Below are 15,089 nucleotides of genomic sequence, written 5' to 3'. Positions count from 1 at the left end.
GCTGGCCTTCAACTTGCAGTAATCCTTCTGTTTCAGCCTCGAAAATGCTGGGATTATAGGTGTGTGTGCCACCGCAACCAGCTTTAAATTTATTTTATTTTATTTCAAGATAGACCATACAAGTTCTTTCAAATAAATACTAACTTTCATATTTAAAGAGAATTATTACCAGAAAAAAGATGATAAGTTCACCAATCGAAAGCTAAAATGCAGGTGACTATAACTAATGTAGCAGGTAAATTTTAATCTAACATATAAGCAAAAATTTCTCATAAAATTATGTTAATAATAAATACATGTTTTCGAGCAAACAAATACATTAACACACCCACTTAGAAATATGCATCTGTAGCTGGGTATGGTGGCACACGCCTTCCAGCCCAGCATTTGGAGACAGAGGCAGGTGGATCTCTAAGTTCAAAGCCACGCTGGACTACAGAGAGAGTTCTAGGACAGCCAGGGCTACACAGAGAAACCCTATCTCAATAAAAAACAAAAGAAAAGAAAAAAAGAAGAGAGAAAGAAGGAAAAGAAAGGAAGTATGTCTCTGTGTTGAATGAGCTGTGTTGTATTCTAAATAAACTGCAGCATTAAAATTAGAAAAATACTTAGCATATAAGGTTGGCAGGATGGCTCAGTATCTAAGCCCGGCAACCTGAGTTCAATTCCCAGAACCCACAGAAAGGAACCATTTCCTATAGTGATACTTTTACCTTCCCACATGCACAATGTGGCTCACATGAGAGCACACATACTCACACATAAACACACACACACATACACACGCACACATGCACACACACACACACACACACACACACACACACACACACACACACACCCCATATAAAGAAAGAAAAGTAATTGACATTTGAAAGAAGTGAATAAACAGTACCAAAGTCACCAGCTGAGTGAGCCTCAGGGTAGGAGTCATGAAAATCAATCTGAGGAACAAAGAGAGGTACATGGTGAATGTCACAGATTGTGACGCAGAATGTCACTCCAAGTCGGAGAAGCTGAGGGGAGGTGGCAGCCTCTCCCAGGGGACTGTGAACTTGGTTTTCACACTAACATTCTCTCTCTTGGCTGTGTTGGCCGCTGAGTTGGGTAGCAAGACTGCTGCAGACAATTGTGTCTTTCTAGGGTGAACAACTTTTCCAGTGCAGTCCAAGGTTACAGGGCCGAAAGAATAAAATTAATAGCAACTAAAGTGGGTGGAGGAGGGGTAAACATGAACAAGGTGCACTGACATATACATACGCATATGATGAAATGCATTATTTGATATGCTATGGAGAGCTGGTTCACTGGTTGCCTTTCCAGAAATTCCCAGCACCCACATGATGACTCACAGCTGTCTGTAACTCTAGTACCAGGGGACCCGCCGCCCTCTCCTGGCCTCTGCAGGCATTGCGTATACATGGTGCACAGACATATATGCAGGCAAAAACACTCACACACATAAAATAAAAGCAATGATTAAAATCTTAATTTAAAAAATGTGAAAAGGAGGCTGGAGAGATGGCTCAGAGGTTAGGAGCACTGACTGCTTTTCCAGAGGTCCTGAGTTCAATTCCCAGCAACCACATGGTGGTTCACAACCACCTATAATGTGATCTAATTTGCACTGTATACACAATAAATAAATAAATCTTTTTTTTTTAATGCCAAAAGTCAAATAAAACAACTAGTGATCAGTAGGGTCTTTCAGCTAAGTCATTAGGCGAGATTGTGACCCCCTGTCTGAGAGCTGTCAGTTTCGAGCAGAGCCAAGTGGCAGGTATTTCTTTTCTTATTGTGGCAGGTATTTCTTTTCTTATTGTGGCAGGTATTTCTTTTCTTATTCAGACACACAGCCTCAAAAGCACCACAGGGACACCTCTGCCCCTGTTTCCAGCACATCGGTCCATTTAGTTTTTGTATATGAGTCTTTAAAAGTTATAACAATAAAAGGAATTAATAATAATAATTTTTAAACAGACAAGATTGTGACCAGAAGCCACTTTTGATAAGAAGGCTTATTCTCACAGGATATGTGAATAAGTTAAAAGTTTTCTTTCTTTCTTTTTTTTTTTTTTTAATAATCCAGTCTTGTTTGTAGAGTTGGGGATTAAACCCAGGGCGTTGCATGTTAACCAAGCACTCTACCTGTGAGCTGCCCCGCGCCCCACCCTAAGTCTGGTTTTGGTGTGGGTGTGGGTGGTGTGAGGTATGCACTCACAGCTCCCATTGTCCTGAGGAATCCTTGTTCAATACCCAGGCTGTGCCAACTGATATCAGCAACCATGTGCGAGGTGACTCCAAACAAGAAAGCCACCAGCTTCTCCGTGTCCTGGCCAAAAAAAAAAAAAAATCAAGTCTTATGTGTTGGATCATCTTATGACAAGGCTTTAACAAACATGAACCAATTTCTATTATTGAGACTCAACAAAGATTTAGAAGCAGGTGGATTACATAACTTCTAGTCATGGGAAAGTACATAGGACTTTCTAAAATATTATGCAGTGTTTTTGGAAGGTTTTCAGATTTATTACATTTGAGGAAAATGACCAAGTGACAAGCTCCAAACTTTTCTCTAATAACTTTAAGTATTGATTTGGCATTGCTGTGTCCCCTCTAGTGTGCACAGCACTGCAGGTCAAATGGCCATGAACTACCTCAGCCTGGAGAGCAGAGATTCCAAGTGGAGTCAATCGCAGAAGTTGGAGCACAGCAGGGGACAGTGTAGTGCTAGAGGCATGCCTACCTTCTCCCAGGGCAGAGGGTAGTTCTCCCGGATGTAATGAATGCTGGCGTTAAGAAATGGGGTCCAGTGAGTCTTCTCAGACACATCATGGAATTTTCCTAATAAAACAAAAAAGAGAGGTTGTGGAGCCTAGAAAGTTGAAAGCCTCCTCAAATTTCTCATGACCCCCCCCCCCGCCACTGCATCCCTTCACTTCCCCTCAGATCCCTTGTTTCCTCTCTCCTTGCTCCAAGGACACCTCAGGAACAGAAGGACCAGGTGCGATTTTAGAAGGTTCACTGAAAGTATACTTCCAAAAGGATGTGCCTATATTCCGACATCGTATCCTGTTACTCTTCTTTATTTTACTTTTTACTATTTATTGTTATTACTACATTTGTTTATGGTGTGTCTGTCCATGTGTACACGCAAACTTGCATCACAGAAGTCACTCACACAGAAGTAAGAGAACAACTTCCAGGAGCCAGTTTCTCCTTCTAATAAAGGGTCCCAGGGATTGAACTCAGGTCATCAGACCTGGAAGCCAGCACCTTTACTTGCTGAGCCATCTCACACACACCCTCCCTGGTTATTCGTTGAAAGTTACTTTTCTCTATCATATATTGGTCCTAATCTTTACATCACAGAAGAGGGTGTAAACTGATTTATGAGAACATGAAAAGCTAAGGATGGTGGCACATACTTGCACTTCCAACACCCAAAACGTGGAGGCAGAGGCAGGAGGACCAGGAAGTTCAAGGTCATCCTCAGCTATATGGTGAGTTTGAGGCCCTATCTGGGCTACACACAACTCTATAACAAAAGAGCGGGAAGGGGAGGGAGAGACAGATGGGTGGGGGGGAAGGGCGGGAAGAAGGAAATGAGGGAGAAAAAGATTGATTATAGATGGATAGACAGAGACAGACAGACAGAGACACCCAGATAGATAGATAGACAAATGATAGCGTGGCAGTTTGAATAGCTATGGCCCCATAGACTCATGTGTTTGAATACTTGGGCCGTGGGATGTGGCACTATTAGTAGATGTTGCCTTGTTGGAGTAGGTGTGGCCTTGTTGGCAGAAGTGTGTCACTGTGGGGACAAGCTTTGAGGTCTCCTATGCTCAAGGTCCTCCCAGTGTGGGACACAGCCTCCTTCTGCTGCCTGAGTATCACGATGTAGAAATCCCAGCTCCTTCTCCAGCACATGTCTGCCTGCATGCCACCATGCTTCCTGCCATGACGGTAATGGACCAACCCTCTGAAACTGTAAGCCAGCCTCAATTAAAATTTTTATAAGAGTTGCTGTGGTCATGGTGTCTCTTCACAGCAATAAACCCCTAGATAAAACACATAGATAGATAGATAGATAGATAGATAGATAGATAGATAGATAGATAGATAGATGGATGATAGGTCTCATGACCCTGTTCACACTTCTCAGAACCAAAGGCCAGCACACATTGAGCAGTGCTTCTTAAATTTAATGATCAAAAAAATCCTTTTCTCTTTTTCATGAGTCACTTATGTTTCAAGATAAGGGGCTTTCAGAAGATCAAGGGACAGTGGGACTCCCTGAATGCTGCTTGGGGCATGCCCAGCGAGAAGTGGTAGGTTAGAGAGATGAGCGATGACCCACAGACAAAAAGAATAATGTTGAAGAATGACAGACTTAGTGGAAACAGAAAGAAGTATTTATAAATACAAAAAATGCCAAACTTAGCTGTCTGGAGTCCTGGGCACAGGGGAGAGTAGCACCTTGGCATTTCACTGATGTTAAACATCATTACCCGTTTGTTAAGAAATGGGATTGAGGTGTTAAGAAATGGGAGAGAGGCTGGCAGATCTTTGTGAGTTAGCCTGGTCTACAGAGTGAGTTCCACAATAGCTAGGGCTACACAGTAAACCATGTCTTGAAAAACCCAAAGGGGGAGGGGAGTAAAACAATAGATACTCATGAGGCACTAGAAGTGGTTTCTATGGTGACCTAACTAGCCAATAAAATAGAAAACGTCATCCCTGTAGACCCTCTTTCCACCCACTTCCACCCTGCACAGTTACTCTGACAGTATCTGGTTCAGCTGGCTTCTTTGTGCCCTGGCTTTGTTTGGGTTTAGTTAGGTTGGGATTGGTCAACTGGCAGACTCAATAAGGAGATGAGAGAAAAGGAGGAGAGGGGAGGTTGGGGTTCTATGTGCTCAGTTCCACTGCTGTAGGGTGGAAGTGGGCTGGCTATGAACCCTAGCTACAAATTCCACTCCTGTCAAGTGGGCCCCTCCATGAAGGTCTCCCAGCACAATGCAGTAACCACTGCCCTGCACCTGTCTCTGGTGACTCCTTACACACTGTCCCGCACCTTTAGGAATGGTGCTCTCATTAAGTTCCCCCTCAAAGTGCTCAGCTAGCTTAGACCTTCATAGCTCCGCGCGCGGTGGTCTCATCAATACCATCATCAGTACCAAGAACCCAGGGAGGAGGTTGCCGTAGGGCAGACACAGAACTGAGACCCTTTGAAAGTCACATGCCAACAAACACAGAAGGGACTTCCACAAAGCAGTAAAGCAAGCAGCGACAACTAGATCAGGTGTTACCACATAAGAAGGAACCAAAATGACACCATTTTGAATGAAACTTCCATTTTGAAAGGGACCAAATAAAGTTTAAGTTCCCAAGACCTCCCTAGGTAACTGACTCCTGCTTGGCAGAAAGAGACGTGTACGTAGGTAACTGGCAGAGAGAGACACGAAGGTTAAACAAGTCTCCCTGCCACAGCTGAATAAGGCAACCAATGCGAACAGGATAGGTGTACCACAAAGACAGGTTCCTAAGGAAGTCCCCTATCCCTAAATCCTGACTGGTGAGATAACCTGGCGCATTCTGACTTGGGGTCACAGTTCTGCAGCCCTGGACGATCAGTAATGGCCTGAGTACAAAAAATTTTCATCAGCTGCTTAAATGCTCACTAAGATGAACATCTGAGGATGCAGTCAACTCCCAAGTCAGTGTTCCTGTCCCTGACAGGAGAGTTTCTGCTGCCTAATTCAAACAAAGAGCTTACTTTGCTGAACTCCAGTGTCTGCTTGGGTTGTTTTGGATTTTCAGACCCTAGTAACCACAAGGCAAAGGTTCCAGAACTTCTGTGTCCAAGCAGGTAAGTCATTGGTGAACAATTTCACATATGCAAGTTTATATATATAAAGTTGCATTTTATTTTTAATTGTGTGTATGTGTTTGTGTATGACATGCATGTGAGCGCAGATGCCAGTAGAGGCCAGGAAAAGGTGTCAGATGCCCTGGAGCCCAGCTTACATGGGTGCTGGGATCCAAACCCCCATCTTCTGCAAGAGCAGTATACACTTTTAACCACTCATCTGTCTCTCCAGCCCATGAAATAAACAAAATTTTATAGTCAAAGCGAGTCCTATTACCCAGTAAGTGTGGTGTCACTCCCTCTGAATCCCCTCCCCACTTACCTCTTTTGCAGATGCTAGGATAAAAGGCGTCAGGAAACACTGTCCCAGCCTGGTACGCATCCTGGTGCTCTAAGAGCAGCTGAGAAACAAGAGAATGCAGAGATTAGAGGGCCAGAGTGAGCAGGGGGGAAAGTCAGCCCCGTGCGTTTCTAGCTATGAAAGACTAGAACTACACTGGACATGCACAGGATGATGGGGGAAGGCAGACAGGAGTAAGTAAATGCTGAAATCCCAGGCACAGTTCACCATAAGACACTATCATATAACTTCAGTGTCTTTTCTCTGTAGCAGGCCGGTTTAAAAGCCAAACCACCTGTTTAAATTTTTTCATCTGTCATTTTCTATTTTTGTTTCTCTAATGGAGTAGAATTCTGCTGTGACTATTTTTAAAATTGTGTGTGTGTGTGTGTGTGTGTTTCGGTTTCTCTGACACAAGGCCCAGCTGGCCTGAACTTGATGTATAGTCAAAGATGGCCTTGAACTCCTGATCCTCCTGACTCTACCTCTAGAGTGCTGGGGTTACACGCATGTACCAACCACCATACCTGGCATTCCATAAGACTATTCAACTAATCCAAAGTCGGTTTATGAGAAGACTTTAATGACCTACAGTGAAATGAGAAAACTATAGATACATACATATTACAACATACATACAAACACACACACACACACACACACACACACATGTGCTGGGGGGCAGTGGTGATACACACCTTTAATCCTAGCACTTGGGAGGCAGAGGCAGGTGGGTCTCTGTGAGTTCGAGGGAAGCCTGGTCTTCAGAGTGAGTTCCAGGACAGCCAGGGCTACACGGAGAAACCCTGTCTAGAAAAACCAAACACACACACAGACACACACGCACGCACGCACACACGCGCACACACACACACACACACGCACATACGCATGCATGCACGCTCGTGTGCATGCGATTTAACACAAATGTATAGGTAGCAACAACAAACTGCTGTGTGCCTGTCCAAGGTTATATCTATAGGACTTTAGTGTCTCTCTCTCTCTCTCTCTCTCTCTCTCTCTCTCTCTCTCTTCTGCCTTCCTTTCCTCTTCCATTGTGTTTCAGAGGGTTATAAAAATATCCTTTCCCTTTGAAAATTATGTGACAGTGGATAGGAGAGTTTTCTCTAGAATGTTGTTTCTTGAATGTGCTCACTCGATTTTTTGTTGACTCTTACAGTATGGCTAGCTCAGACAAGGGGCAGAGGAAACACATCTTGAGTCTAGGACCATGTGTATGCTTTAACTATAACATTAATTTTATAAAGACATAAGCATAACTCTTAGGATTAGTTTAAGGATCTGTTTAAACCTTTGCTTGACACCCACAGAAGAAAATATATGTACGATCAACAATTTCCAGCTTCCTACCTCTTTGTAGTTAATGTGTCCATCCTGAAGCCGAAGAAACTCCAGAGCCCTGTGTCCTGAAAGACATGAATCCCATAAAAACTAAGTTCAACTATTCTTACCAGAGATCATTAAAGAAAAAAAAAGAGATTTCTTTTAAATTATGTGTCTGTATATATGTATGTGTATATGCACATGAGTGCAGTTACCCATGGAAGCCAGAAGAGGGCATAGGATCCCTTGGAACAGTAGTTACACACAGTGGTGAGCCTCTCAACATTTCTGCTTACAGTGAACTTGGGTCCTCTGCAAGAGCATGAAGCACTTTTACCTGCTGAACCATCTAGCCTTGTAGAGATTTTTTTTTTTTTTTTTAAGGAAAGCATTGGAGTTTTTAGTTACAAACTACAGAGAAAACTGGAAATAAAAAGTAAGCTTGCACTCACTTGAAGTTGTCTTTAGGCATAACTGTTTGTTTGTTTGTGACAGGATCTCTCTGTGTAGCCCTGGCAGGCATGGAATTTTGTAGACCAAGCTGGTATTGAACTCCCAGAGATCCACCTGCCTCCTCCCAAGTACAAGGAATAAAGACATGTTTCACCATGCCTGGCTTAGGCATAATTGTTTTTAAAATGCTTATATTATTAGAATACAAATCAAATTTTTATGGCAATTTAAATTTTCTGCTTAGGTAACTATGACCTTGGGCAAGTCTCCTAACCCTGTAGACCTCAGTTCCCTCCTCTGTGAAATGAAAGCAAAATGCCACCTTACAAGTTGGCTGAGAGAACCGCAGAAAATAAATAGTGAACGAGGACACAGTGACAGTCACCAGGGAGAAACTTGGGAAACAAGAGACTGTCGTGGTGTTTGCCTCAAAACTAGATAGATAAACCCTGACATAAAACATAATAAAGATCCAAAGCATGGCTGCCCAATGGTCCCCAGGGGTATTTCTTCTCTTGGAAAGACAAAGTTATCTCAGAAAGCTGCCTCCTCCACCCCACCCCACCCCACACACACAGACAACAGAGATCCAACCTGAATCTCAGCATCAGTGGGAGGGTTGATATTCCTGGGAACACACACTCAGTGGCAACACCTAATTTCTACTGTGAATCACACTCTTTTTTTTTTTTTTTTTTTTTTTTAAGACTAATGTTTACATCTTTGGGGGTTCTGCCCACATACATGTCTTTGCACCACATGCATTCAGTCCTTTCAGAGGCCAGAAGAGGGAATTGGATCCCTGGAGTCACAGATAGTAAATAGCTGACGTATGGGTGTGCTCGGAATCAAATCCCAGTCCGCTGGAAGAGCAATCCGTTCTCTTAACTGTTGAGCCATCTCTCCAGCCTGAACATCATTTTTAAAATCCATATATCAATTTTTAAAAAAATAGCCACTCCTCTAACTGTATGCCTTCACACCCTAACAGTCAAGTCATAAGCGTACAAAGCATCCAGATTCAGAACTCCAGTGCTTCCCCAAAGCAAACCGTTGACCAAGGACAACTCTAATAACAAGTTAACATAAGTATCAATCTTCCACTGAGGCCTCACATGAGAAATGAGAAAACAAACCAGCCGTGTTGTCTAGGCTGTTAATAAATACAAAGTGGAATTTCTGTTGCCTTTTATATGAAAATTTTAGAATTTGTGCTGGTTCTATTTCATGTATGTCTGTAGACATAGATTTTTTTTTAAAGGGTTTCACTCTATAACCCAAGCTGGCACGGAACTCACAATTATGCTCTGGGACTGCCGGGCCCATGGGTATAAGCTCCCACACCCTGATTAGCTATTTTCAAATACCCATTAGGACTTATCCATCCATTACTTTACCGACACAGAAACTTTAATTTTTTGTTTTACTCCAAGGGTCTTTAAAAAAGAAAAATTATTTTCATTTACACGTGTTCCCCTTCAGTGACTGTCACTTTAGCCTAGAGTTAGAAGAGCCTTCGGAAGTCATTAGATTGCCCTCCCCCAGCTTAATGGGACACACAGGAACCGTGGGCTGCTCAGAACCACACGTCTAGTTTACGGAGAGTGTCTAACCGCAGACTCACTGTGAAGACATGTCATTCCGAGCCAGACCACCCACAAATGAGCCTCAGACAGTAGGGTCCATTCCCTCATCTGCAGATTGGAAGGCCTGGACCAGGGCCCTTTGCATCTCTTTACACTGCTAACTGTGATCCTACGCTCCTGCCTGCCATGGTTCAAAATCTACATCTACTTTACACTGGTAAGTTTTCCTGTTATGTTTGTGACCTTGTCACTCTTAGTAGCAGGCATAACTATGAAGCAGTATCATCTTTATTGAAATAAAAGAGAGCCTAGAACATCAAATATACCTAAAAATCATTGTAGAATGTGCTATTTTGATTATATTATGAATTGCTTTACATGTTCCACATGTTTAAAAAAATGTCATAGTTACATTGCATAAGAACCAAATCCTTTTGTTAGGAGAAACTTGTCACACAAGCTTAGGACGGTAGCTATGCAAAGCGAGGCACATCTTCAATTAACTGGCTCATGTAGCTGCTGTAATGGAGTGGCATTAGCTATCTGCATGTCACATCACATACCTTAAATGTATACAACTTATTTTTGCCAACTATACCTTAACTAAGCCAGAAAAAGTAAGTTTTTAAAACCCTCATGTTTTCACCTTTCTAAATCCACTATCTGTGTCCTAGCTTGAATTCTATTGCTGAAATAAACACTAGGACCAAAAGCAACTTGGGGAGGAAAGATTTTACTGGCTTGCACACCCCTATCACAGTCCTCCATTGTTGAAAAATCAGGGCAGAAACTCAAAGTAGGAACCTGGAGGCAGGAACTGAAGCAGAGATCGCGGAGGAACGGTGCTTACTGGCTTGCTCGCTCACGGCTTGCTTAGCCTGCTTTTTTATACACCCAGACTTGTCCTGCCCGCAGTGAACTGAGCCTCCTCCATCAGTTATGAATCAAGAAAATGTCCTTCAGACTTGCCTACAGGCTAATCTGATGGAGGCCCTTCCTCAGCTGAGATTCCCTCTTGTAGATTTGTCAAGATAGCTCTGCCTGTGCCCCTGAGGTCAGGCACACTGGGGTGTGTCGCCTTCTCCTGACGAACTCCCATAATGCTAAGCTGGACTCCTGTAATGGTAACAAGCACGCAGCCTGCCCAGTTGCACTTGACCTGTGGGAAATAATGTAGGTCAGTGATGGAAATTAGGGTGACCTTAAAGTTCAAATGATGTGTCATACCCATTCACAGCCACTCAGGGGCCATTCCCACGGCCACACATGGCCCTTTACATCTACTTGGAAATGCCTATCCACTTAGTTGCTTTGTATAAAAGCAACTAAAATGACCTCACACTCCTACCTTAAGCATCCACCTTCCTTCTCTCCTAGTTCTGTGACTTTCTTCAGTTCGTCACTATCCCCTGCCAGGAACACCCAGTGGCCTTACACAAAGGGCCTCAGCTCTCTCACCTACCTATCTTTCCACCAAGCCTGCCTGACATTCCCTAACCCTGGACTCTCCCAACCTTGCCTCTCTCCACTGTCGGGCCACTTCCCACAGCAGGGAGAAGTGGGTCAATATGTGGGATCGATTTCCAATCTCGTTCTTAAGCTTACTAATAGATTCTTGTCCAATTAATAACACACAAATAGGGGTGGCAAGATGGCCCCGTGCCTAAAGGTACATACTGCTCTTGATGGGGACATAATTTGTCCATCAGCACCCATGTCGGGTGGCTCATAGCTGCTTGTAACTCTCCAGCTTCAAGTGGAGCTGATGCCTCTGACCTCCAAGGGCACCTGCACTTATGTGCATGCACCTACACACACAAAATTAAAATAAACATCCTTAAAAACAAATACACAAAGGAGCACAAATATAGTAGACCAGTCATAGTCTCAGCACTGAAGAGGGGTAGGAAGATGCTCTCAACTTTGAGGCCAGCCAGTTCCACACAGTGAGCCCCATGTCAGCCAGAGCTACATCAGGAGATCCTATCTCTGAGACAGACAGACAGACCAACAGACAGGCAGAGAGACAGACAGACAGACAGATAAATAAGGCCTGGTACTTACCTATTTCTACATGTGTTGAGAGGCCACAAGACGAACTTCTAGAGCAAAAAGAAGACAGCAGGAGCAGCAGGCCAGACCACAGCCCGACAGCAGACATGTTGTCATTCCTCTCTGGCAGCTCTGTTCATGTGGGGACAATCCAAGCTGTAGCCAAAGTTTGACTCCAAAATCCAAGCCCAGACTCTGTGTGTTCCCTCTACACAGGTCACTGACACGGGAAACCAAGCCTCGTTTCAAAATTATTCTGTTTTCCAATGAAGTCAACTGACCACCCACTGTTTAGCTTGTCCACAAGAGCAAACAAGCTGTCCATCTGGGAGGGGAGAGAAAGCAATCAGCTGGGCTCTCTAGCAGCCTGTTGTTGCTGGAGGCGCTTTTTCTTCCTACCCACCCAGATTTTCCCTCAACAGCCAATTGGCTCAGCAAATCAAGGTTGCCTTCCACTTGCTTTTTAAACAAGACACTCACCTGTGCAAGTTGACAGGCAGCATCTCGGCATCCTCTGCTCACACTAATCAGAGAGTTTCCTCATCCTCCCAAGCCCCAAGTGCATGCTGGGAAAGCTTTTACGGTGATCATCTAGAACCGGCTTCTCTTTTTGTATTTGGCAACAGATACTGACACATGTATGTGTGTTTTGCAACCCCAGCCACTCCTGGCCTTCTACTCCGGCTCTTCCAACAGGACTTACCTGAGATGTGTTTCAAGGACGGATTCTTGTAGCTCAAAGACACCCACTGCATCTGGGAGGTGGAAGCAGGAAGCAGATTAGGGCGAAGAGACAAGGGTTTGAAAATCAGAACATACTCATGAAGTAGCCAATCAGCAACAGGCAGCCAAGGCAAACAATCCAGGTCATTGGTGGACACAAATGGTGGTGACCTTAACATTCAGATGATGCATTGTAAGTGCTCAAAGCAGCAGGGTGCTCCCAAAAGACTGGGAGGAAACCGAATTAGTATTCGTTCTCAGGGCAAGAGACAAGGAACAAAAGGCAGGAGAATTTGAGAAGGCTGTCTGCTGGAGTGTGTTTTGTAACCTTAACTCAGCCCCATTCAAACCTAAGAAATAAATTCTGCAGGGGCACTGACCTAGAGACCCTGGGCCTGAGTACTTCTAATGGCCTATAGGTCACAGTCTAGAAGTTTGTTTGTTTGTTTGTTTGTTTTAATTTGGCTGGCAGGTTGTTTATAAACTTACACCACTTTGCTTGCTTTTGTTTTTTTGTCAATGGGACAAAATTCAGGATAGCCTAAATTAATTATCTAGCCAAGGATGACCTTAAATTCTAGACTCACCAGCTTTTACCTCCCAGTGTCGGGATTGTAGTTGTGAACCGGCATACCTGGTCAAACTAGCTTTTTTTTTTTAAGTGAAGAAATTCACTTATAAATCTAGAATTTAAGCTCTCTATACAAAACAACATAAAATCCTCAAAGGCTGACTTCCCTGACCCAACCTCCCTTTGTGGCACGACAATCAACTGAAACAGGAAACCAGGTGTCCCTTCAATGATCATGCTGTCCTCTGTATCTTCTTGTCCTAGACATCCACGCAGTCTGTGGTGGGCCCCAGAGTTCCACTCCGCCTGCCTGCCTCTCACTCTGAGACTCCTCAAGCCTGCTGGTGAAGTGGCAGTGGTGATAAATTAGGACTTTAGTAAACCTAAGTCAGAAACAGAAAATAAAGTCCCACTATAGTCCCTCTGCAGGCTGAGGCCGGATGACTGACGGGAATTTGAGGCTAGCCTGGACTACCCTATACATCCAAAGTTTAGAATGACTATATTTATTAGTGTGATTAAAGAAAAAAAAAAAAAAAAGGAAGAAAAGAAGGAATTCCTCACTCAGGACAGTGTGATGGTTAGGTGATAACTTTGCTTTCTTGAGTTTTTGTGAAGTTCTTGCTATTTTGTAAGCATGACAACACGGTTACATGTCCCTTTTAAAGCTACGACTTTGAGATAAGGCTAAGCTATGGTTCTCAGTATTAAGAAACCTATCTGAAATGCTGAGGAGATGTCGTAGTCATTAAAGCACCAGCAGGAGGACAGAGTTCCCATCCCTGCCATCATGTAGAAGCCAGCACAGCAATGTGCATCTGTAAGCCCTGTGCCGGGGAGGCAGAGGCAAGCAGATACCTGAGCTCCGTGGCCGGACAGCCTTACCAAATCAGTGAGCTCCGTGTTCGGTAAGAGGCCATCTCCAAAATAAGCCAGTGGAAAGGTACAGGAAAAGACACCTGATATTGACCTCTAGCCTCTACACACACGCGTGCACACATGTTTATGAAACCATTTTTCATTCTATTGATATTCCCTTTGCTAACACAGCTCTTTGTTAAAAAGAGACAATGTGATTCCATCATTTGAAGCTTTCCTGAAATGCAAACACACAAATTGAAAAGCAAGTGTGCAGGTCCCCTCTGAGGGGGTGGGCATGTGCACTTTATTTGCATACCAATTCTGCTACCTTGTGTGTCTCTGTGATTCGGGAGTAAGAATGGTTTCCACCTTATGGGTCATTGTGAATATCAGATGAGTAAATACATAATGCATTTTAAATGGATGTTAGAATGCACTAGGTGCAATACACGTTCACAACTATCACCCAGAAGAAAACTTCCCAACCCAAAAGGCTCATCATGATTGCATTATTTTCCTTGTCGATTTTTGTTTTGCTTAGTTTTTTTCTTTCTTTTTTTTTATTAATTTATTCATATTACATCTCAATGGTTATCCCATCCCTTGTATCCTCCCATTCCTCCCTCCCTCCCATTTTCCCCATACTCCCCTCCCCTATGACTGTGTCTGAGGGGGACTTCTCTCCCCTGTATGTGCTCATAGGGTATCAAGTCTCTTCTTGGTAGCCTGCTATCCTTCCTCTGAGTGTGACCAGGTTTCTGTGGTACAGGGGATAAAATCTAGGGTTTCCTTCCTTCTAGGCAAGTGTTCTAACCTAAACCCATTTATTGATTTATTTTCAGTCAAGAAAAAAAGACTTTGCATTCAGGTAGTCAGTAGAAGATTATTTCTAGCTAGGCATGGTGGCACACACCTGTGATCCCAGCACTCAGGGAGGCAGAGACAGATAGATCTCTGTGAGTTTGAGGATAGCCTGGTCTACAAAAGCAGCCTAGGACAGCCAAGGCTACACAGAGAAAGACTCTTGTATGCAGGGGGGGGGGCAGAGAGGAGGAGAGGGGGGACAGATTGTTTCTAAAAGTTTAGATATGGATATAAAGCAAAATTGGATGAAGCTATTGAAATGAAAGCAAGTCCCAATGTGCAGATAAATGAGATACACTATTTTTTATAAAGCCACATGTAGTTTTAGCCTGTCCTCATACCCCTATCCCCCTGTAGCTGAGCTATACCTTGATTTCTTAATTTTTAAGTGTGCACGTGCGTGTTTGCATGTTCGCATGT

General features: G+C 43.6%; 1 protein-coding gene across 1 annotated transcript in view; it reads right to left on the bottom strand.

Annotated features, from left to right (window-relative positions):
• Positions 1-12,411, bottom strand: part of Gpld1 (glycosylphosphatidylinositol specific phospholipase D1) — a 44,576-nt gene extending 32,165 nt beyond the window's left edge. The window contains exons 1-7 of the mRNA XM_051169367.1: positions 12,354-12,411; positions 11,663-11,975; positions 7,587-7,642; positions 6,198-6,276; positions 2,747-2,844; positions 2,222-2,332; positions 896-944 (exon numbers count right to left, since the gene is read on the bottom strand). Coding sequence (XP_051025324.1) covers positions 896-944; positions 2,222-2,332; positions 2,747-2,844; positions 6,198-6,276; positions 7,587-7,642; positions 11,663-11,759 — 490 coding nt within the window. The 5' untranslated portion in view covers positions 11,760-11,975; positions 12,354-12,411. The remainder of the gene's footprint in view (positions 1-895; positions 945-2,221; positions 2,333-2,746; positions 2,845-6,197; positions 6,277-7,586; positions 7,643-11,662; positions 11,976-12,353) is intronic.
• Between the last annotated feature and the right edge of the window lie 2,678 nt (positions 12,412-15,089).

Source organism: Acomys russatus, chromosome 3, assembly GCF_903995435.1.
Source record: "Acomys russatus chromosome 3, mAcoRus1.1, whole genome shotgun sequence".
NCBI classification, from domain to species: Eukaryota; Metazoa; Chordata; class Mammalia; order Rodentia; family Muridae; genus Acomys; species Acomys russatus.
Note: the sequence above shows the minus strand (reverse complement) of the source record. Positions and strands in the feature narration are given on the sequence as shown.